At 57.3% G+C, this 7959-nt stretch overlaps 1 protein-coding gene across 4 annotated transcripts in view; it reads left to right on the top strand.

Annotated features, from left to right (window-relative positions):
* Nucleotides 1–557, top strand: part of LOC132833877 (histidine-rich glycoprotein-like) — an 11850-nt gene extending 11293 nt beyond the window's left edge. For all 4 annotated transcript variants that reach the window (XM_060852527.1, XM_060852526.1, XM_060852525.1 and 1 more), the window contains exon 4: nucleotides 1–557. This exon is cut by the window's left edge and continues 1316 nt beyond it. Coding sequence is in view for 2 of the 4 variants with exons in the window: in XM_060852525.1 (XP_060708508.1) it covers nucleotides 1–501 (501 nt within the window). In the remaining 2 variants the exon portion in view is untranslated.
* Nucleotides 558–7959: the final 7402 nt, after the last annotated feature.

Below are 7959 nucleotides of genomic sequence, written 5' to 3'. Positions count from 1 at the left end.
CCCACACACACATACAGACACACACACACACTCACACCCACACACACACACACACGCACTCACACACACACACCTACACACGCAGACACACACACTCACACACACGCACTCACACACACATACACACACACACACACACGCAGACACACACATATACGCAGACACACACACACACTCACACACATACACCTAAACGCAGACACACACACACAAAAACACACTCACACACACACACACCCACCCACATGCAGACACACACACACGCACAGTCACACTCACACACACACACAGACAAACATACAGACACAGACACACACACAGACACACATACACACACAATCACACGCACTCTCACACACACTCACACACACACACACTCACACTCACAGACACACACACAATGTGTTATCGCTATCCTCTCCACACAGTAAGCTATTACCCATTGCTGCCGACTGGGCTGACTGGGATCATGCCCAGGAGATGGCTCACTTTCCAAACTGACAACACGACACAGGAAAATGGCTGAAGAAACCTCGAATAAAATAAATTACACCTAAGCCTCTATCTCTTGAATTAGGTTCAGGACATATTAAGTTACGGTAACCCACTCCAATGCCTACAGCCCCCTCACCCCCTCCCTATCTCTGTAACCCCCTCCAGCCCCAACATCCCCACCCAATCACTGTAACCTCCTGCAGCCCCGAAACCCCCTCCCTTTCACTGTAACCCCCACCAGCCCCTACACGCCCTCCCTATCACTGTAATCCCTTGCAGCACCTACACCCCCTCCCTTTCACTGTAACCCCCTCCAGACCCTACACCCCCTCCCTATCTCTGTAACCCCCTCCAGCCCCTACACCCCCTCCCTATCTCTGTAACCCCCTCCAGTCCCTACACCCCCTCCCTATCTCTGTAACCCCCTCCAGTCCCTACACCCCCTCCCTATCTCTGTAACCCCTCCAGCCTGTACACTCCTTTCCCTCTCGAAGGGTCGGTGCTGAGGGAGCACCGCACTGTCGGAGGGTCAGTGCTGAGGGAGCACCGCACTGTCGGAGGGTCAGTGCTGAGGGAGTGTTACACTGTCGGAGGGTCAGTGCTGAGGGAGAGCCGCACTGTCGGAGGGTCAGTGCTGTGGGAGTGGGCACTGTCGGAGGGTCAGTGCTGAGGGAGTGCCGCACTGTCGGAGGGTCAGTGCTGAGGGAGTGCCGCACTGTCGGAGGGTCAGTGCTGTGGGAGTGGGCACTGTCGGAGGGTCAGTGCTGAGGGAGTGCCGCACTGTCGGAGGGTCAGTGCTGAGGGAGCGCCGCACTGTCGGAGGGTCAGTGCTGAGGGAGTGCCGCACTGTCGGAGGGTCAGTGCTGAGGGAGTGTCGCACTGTCAGAGGGTCAGTGCTGAGGGAGTGTCGCACTGTCGGAGGGTCAGTGCTGAGGGAGTGCCGCACTGTCGGAGGGTCAGTGCTGAGGGAGTGCTGCACTGTCGGGGGGTCAGTGCTGAGGGAGTGCTGCACTGTCGGGGGTCAGTGCCGCACTGTCGGGGGGTCAGTGCTGAGGGAATGCCGCACTGTCGGGGGGTCAGTGCTGAGGGAGTGCTGCACTGTCCATCTGGGTATCGCAGACACAATATGACACAGAGGGGAGAGCGACTGCACCCGACATCAAGGCTGTATTTGACCGAGTGTGGCATCACCGAGCCCGGGCGAAATGGGAATCAGTGGGTATCGGGGGGGGGCGAACTCTCCCGTGATGAGAGTTATACCTGGCACACAGGAAGATGGTTGTGGTTGTTGGAGGGTCATCCATCCCAGCACCAGGCCATCTCTGCAGGAGACCCTCAGGGGACGGTCTGAGGCCCAACCACCCTCAGCTGCTTCCTCACTGACCTTCCCTCTGTCATAAGGTCAGGATGGGGATGGTGACTGATGGTTACACAGCGTTCAGCCCCATTCACCCACTCCTCACATCCTGAAGTAGTCCGTGTGCAAATGCACCGAGATCTGGACAGGATCCAGGCTTGGGCTGACAAGGGGCAAGGAACATTCACACCACACACTAACCAGACATATACATCACCTCCAACAGGAGGGAATCGAACCCCTGCCCCTTGACCTTCCACGGTGTTCCCATCACTCAATCCCCCCACTGTCACCATCCTGGGGGTTACCATTGACCCAGAAACCCAACTGGACCCACCACAGCAACACAGCAGCTCCAAGAGCAGGTCAGAGGCTGGGAATCCTGCAGCGAGTAACTCCCCTCCTGACTCCCCGCAAAGCCTGTCCCACCATCGACAAGGCCCAAGGCAGGAGGGTGAGGGGATACTCCCCACTTGCCCCTGGGTGGGGGCAGCTCCAACAACACTCGAGAAGCTCGACACCATCCAGGGACAAAGCAGCCCCCGCTGGATTGGCCCCACACCCACAAACATCCCCTCCCTCCCCCCCACCCCCCCTCAGTAACAGCAGTGTGTACCATCCCCTCTCTCCCCCAACCCCACTCAGTAACAGCAGTGTGTACCATCCCCTCCCTCCCCCCACCTCCCCCTCAGTAACAGCATTGTGTACCATCCCCTCCCTCTCCCCACCCCCCCCCAGTAACAGCAGTGTGTACCATCCCCTCTCTCCCCCACCCCCCCTCAGTAAAAGCAGTGTGTACCATCCCCTCCCTCCCCCACCCCCCCTCAGTAACAGCAGTGTGTACCATCCCCTCCCTCCCACCACCCCCCTCAGTAACAGCAGTGTGTACCATCCCCTCCCTCCCCTACCTCCCCTCAATAACAGCAGTGTGTACCATCCCCTCCCTCCCCGCACCCCACTTCAGTAACAGCAGTGTGTACCATCCCCTCCCTCCCCCCACCCCCCCTCAGTAACAGCAGTGTGTACCATTCCCTCCCTCCCCCACCCCCCCCTCAGTAACAGCAGTGTGTACCATCCCCTCCCTCCCCTACCTCTCCTCAGTAACAGCAGGGTGTACCATCTCCTCCCTCCCCCCACCTCCCCTCAGTAACAGCAGTGTGTACCATCCCCTCCCTCCCCCCCACCCCGCCTCAGTAACAGCAGTGTGTACCATTCCCTCCCTCCCCCACCCCCCCCTCAGTAACAGCAGTGTGTACCATCCCCTCCCTCCCCTCCCTCTCCTCAGTAACAGCAGTGTGTACCATCCCCTCCCTCCCCTACCTCCCCTCAGTAACAGCAGTGTGTACCATCCCCTCCCTCCCCCCACCCCCCCTCAGTAACAGCAATGTGAACCATCCTCTCCATCCCCCACCCCCCTCAGTAACAGCAGTGTGTACCATCCCCTCCCTCCCCCCACCGACGCTCAGTAACAGCAGTGTGTACCATCCCCTCCCTCCCCCCACCCCCCCTCAGTAACAGCAGTGTGTACCATCCCCTTTCTCCCCCCACCCCCCCTCAGTAACAGCAGTGTGTACCATCCACTCCCTCCCCCCTCCCCTCAGTAACAGCAGTGTGTACCGTCCCCTCCCTCCCCCCCACCGATGCTCAGTAACAGCAGTGTGTACCATCCCCTCCCTCCCCTACCTCCCCTCAGTAACAGCAGTGTGTACCATCCCCTCCCTCCCCCCACTCCCCCTCAGTAACAGCAGTGTGTACCATCTCCTCCCTCCCCCCACCGATGCTCAGTAACAGCAGTGTGTACCATCCCCTCCCTCCCCTACCTCCCCTCAGTAACAGCAGTGTGTACCATCCCCTCCCTCCCCCCACTCCCCCTCAGTAACAGCAGTGTGTACCATCTCCTCCCTCCCCCCACCGATGCTCAGTAACAGCAGTGTGTACCATTCCCTCCCTCCTCCCACCCCCCCTCAGTAACAGCAGTGTGTACCATCCCCTCCCTCCCCCACCCCCCTTCAGAAACAGCAGTGTGAACCATCCTCTCCATCCCCCACCCCCCTCAGTAACAGCAGTGTGTGCCGTCCCCTCCCTCCCCCCACCGATGCTCAGTAACAGCAGTGTGTACCGTCCCCTGCCTCCCCCCCACCGACGCTCAGTAACAGCAGTGCGTACCATCCCCTCCCTCCCCCCACCCCCTCAGTAACAGCAGAGTGTACCATCCCCTCCCTCCCCCCACCCCCCCAGTAATAGCAGTGTGTACCATCCCCTCCCTCCCCCAACCGATGCTCAGTAACAGCAGTGTGTACCATCCCCTCCCTCCCCCCACCGACACTCAGTAACAGCAGTGTGTACCATCCCCTCCCTCCCCCCACCCCCCCTCAGTAACAGCAGTGTGTACCATCCCCTCCCTCCCCCCACCCCCCCTCAGTAACAGCAGTGTGTACCATCCCCTCCCTCCCCCCACCCCCCCTCAGTAACAGCAGTGTGTACCATCCCCTCCCTCCCCCCACCCCCCCTCAGTAACAGCAGTGTGTACCAGCTCCAAGACCCACTGCAGAAACTCACCAAAGACCCTCAGGCAGCACCTTCCAAACCCACGGCCACTTCCATCTGGAAGGACAAGGAGCAGCAGGTACAGGGGAACCCCACCCCCTGCAGGTTCCCCTCCCCTCACCATCCCGACTTGGAAATATATCGGCCGTTCCTTCCTGGGTCAGAATCCTGGGATTCCCTCCCTCAGGGACATAGTGGGTCTACCCTACAGCACATGGACTGCAGCGGGTCAAGAAGGCATCTCACCCCCACCTTCTCAAGGGGGCAACTAGGGACAGGGGGTGATAGATACCGCACCCAGACAGGAACACCAATGTCCCACAAGTGAAAGAGGGAAAACAGGCAGGAGGCAGGGGGAACACAGCAAGGCAGGCAGCATCAGGAGGGACAGGCAGGAGGCTGGGGGAACACAGCAAGGCAGGCAGCATCAGGAGGGACAGGCAGGAGGCTGGGGGAACACAGCAAGGCAGGCAGCGTCAGGAGGAGGAGAAGCCGATGTTTCGGGTGTAACCCTTCCTCAGGACTGGGGGTGGGTGTCGGGGGAGCTGCAGATAAAGGGGGATGTGAGGTGGAGTGGGGAGGGGAGATGGGTGAAGACAGGTGGAGGGTACGACCTGGTTGGTCAATGGGAGGAATGGATCCAGTTGGTGGCAGGGAGCAGTGGAAGGAAGTGGGAGGGGGATGGGCTGGGAAGGGAGTCGGGGGATGGGGAGGGAGGATATTAGACATTGGAGAACTCAACGTTGAACCCTCCGGGCTGTAGGCTGCCCGGGCGGAAGATGAGATGTTGTTCCTGCGATCTGCACCGTGGTTCGCCGTGGCAATGGAGGAGGCCAAGGATGGTCATGTCAGAGAGGGAGTGAGAAGGGGGGATTGAAATGGGCGGTGACTGGGAGGATGGTCAGGTCAGAGAGGGAGTGGGAAGGGGGGATTGAAATGGGCGGTGACTGGGAGGATGGTCAGGTCAGAGAGGGTGTGGGAAGGGGGATTGAAATGGGCGGTGACTGGGAGGATGGTCAGGTCAGAGAGGGAGTGGGAAGGGGGGATTGAAATGGGCGGTGACTGGGAGGATGGTCAGGTCAGAGAGGGAGTGGGAAGGGGGGATTGAAATGGGCGGTGACTGGGAGGATGGTCATGTCAGAGAGGGTGTGGGAAGGGGGGATTGAAATGGGCGGTGACTGGGAGGTCTGGTAGGCCCCTGTGGGCCCAGCTGTGATGCTCAGTGAACCGTTCCCTAAGTTGACGCTCGGTCTCCCCGATGTAGAGACGACCACATCGGGAGCACCTGATGCAGTAAGCTGGGTTGGAGGAGGGGCAGGTGACTCAGCTACCTCACAGTTCACCAATTAGGGACAGGCAACACAGTTTGCCCCAGTCAGTGACATCCTGTCACCAAACCAAAATCTTATGGAGGGACCTGTACACTTAATGGTAGGGTCCTAGGGAGTGTTGCTGAACAAAGAGACCTTGGAGTGCAGGTTCATAGCTCCTTGAAAGTGGAGTCGCAGGTAGATAGGATAGTGAAGAAGGCGCTTGGTATGCTTTCCTTTATTGGTCAGTGTATTGAGTACAGGAGTTGGGAGGTCATGTTGCGGCTGTACAGGACATTGGTTAGGCCACTGTTGGAATATTGCGTGCAATTCTGGTCTCCTTCCTATCGGAAAGATGTTGTGAAACTTGAAAGGGTTCAGAAAAGATTTACAAGGATGTTGCCAGGGTTGGAGGGTCTGAGCTACAGGGAGAGGCTGAACAGGCTGCGGCTGTTTTCCCTGGAGCGTCGGAGGCTGAGGGGTGACTTTATAGAGGTTGATAAAATTATGAGGAGCATGGATAGGATAAATTGACAAAGTCTTTTCCCTGGGGTTGGGGAGTCCAGAACTGGAGGGGCATAGGTTTAGGGTGAGAGGGGAAAGATATAAAAGAGACCTAAGGGGCAACTTTTTCACCCAGAGGATGGTATGTGTATGGAATGAGCTGCCAGAGGAAGTGGTGGAGGCTGGTACAATGACAACATTTAAGAGGCATTTGGATGGGTATATAAATAGGAAGGGTTTGGAGGGATATGGGCCGGGTGCTGGCAGGTGGGACTAGATTGGGTTGGGATATCTGGTCAGCATGGACAGATAGGGCCGAAGGGTCTGTTTCCGTGCTGTACATCTCTGTGACAGCTGGCCATGTGCTCTTGTGCCTGCTTGGTGAGGATCTCACTCCCTGAGTTCAAATCCCGCTGACCCCCATTCCCGGATTTAGCCGAGTGTCGGTGGAGGCGATGACTCGAGGGGTAGGCCCGACGACCTGGGTTTGAGAGCCCCTCCCCTGACCCACCCCCTTGTGAAAGCCCAAGGGAAGTGCTATAATAACCATCAAACAGGCTGAGGATTGACGTTAGAAATCCTTCCAACGCGTGCTGAATATTGTTCAGAAGCAAAGCTCACAGACTCACTGATAGTCCCCACTCTCGGGAAGGCATTCTGCCCACACCTGACTCCACAGAGTCCCACAGCATGGAGACAGGCCCTTCGGCCCGCACTGCTCCATGCTGACCACCATGCTAATCCCCATTTCCCTGCACTGGGCCCATTCCTTCCAATCCTCTCCTATCCATGTGTTTGTCCAAATATCTTTTACATGTTGTTGATGTACCCTCCTCAACCCCTTCCTCTGGCAGCTCATCGCATATGCGTACCACCCTCTGTGTAAAAAAAAGTTGTCCCTCAGGTTCCCTTTTATTCTTTCCCCCCTCTGACCTTAAACTGATGCCCTCGAGTCCTCAATTCCCCAACCCTGGGGAAAAAGACCAGTGCGTTCACCCTATCCATGCCTCTCATTTATACACCTCTAGAAGATTCCCCCCCTCAGTCTCCTACATTTGAAAGGAAAATGTCCTGGGTTACCCAACCTTATCCGATAGCCCCAATCCCAGGTTGACCCTGAACTGCTCTCTGAAATGCCTGAACAATTCCCCCTGTTCGGAGAAGGGGTGTTGGGGACATGAGCTGGTCTCACTGAGGGGGTGGGTGGAGTAACCGAGACAGGGAGAGTGAAGGATGGTGATGTCGGTGTGGTTACAACATCCACAGGGGAGGGGGGAGCTGTGGTGAACGGTTTGAGTCCCAGACTGACAGAAGAGAGACAGGGTGTGTTCCCCCAACCACCGGTGACAAACACATCGAGGTGGAGTGTCTAGCGTGTGGGTGTGAAGGGAGTTTCCCCCCCTCACTCGGTGTTTTTCCACCTCTCGATGATGGAGGACAGAGGGCAGAGATTGACAGGCGAGTGTGTTGTGAGAGAATTCTCTCGGTGAGGAGTTAGAGTTTACCATAGAGGCAACGTCAATAGTTCAAACAGACATTGGTCAGGCATTTGGGAATCAGGGGCTGAGTTGTTTTGCTGCAGGATTCTCTGACCTGCACTTTTCGATGTATTTACATAGCGAGTTCAGTTTCACATCAATGGTAAACCCCAGGATGTTGGTAATGGGGGATCTAATGATTGTTAGGTTGGATTTGTCCTGCTTTTCCTGTACAGGACATACCTGGGTGATTGTCCACACAGGCGGG

Source organism: Hemiscyllium ocellatum, chromosome 38 (assembly GCF_020745735.1).
Source record: "Hemiscyllium ocellatum isolate sHemOce1 chromosome 38, sHemOce1.pat.X.cur, whole genome shotgun sequence".
Lineage (NCBI taxonomy): Eukaryota > Metazoa > Chordata > Chondrichthyes > Orectolobiformes > Hemiscylliidae > Hemiscyllium > Hemiscyllium ocellatum.
This window is presented reverse-complemented; position numbering and strand designations above follow the sequence as displayed.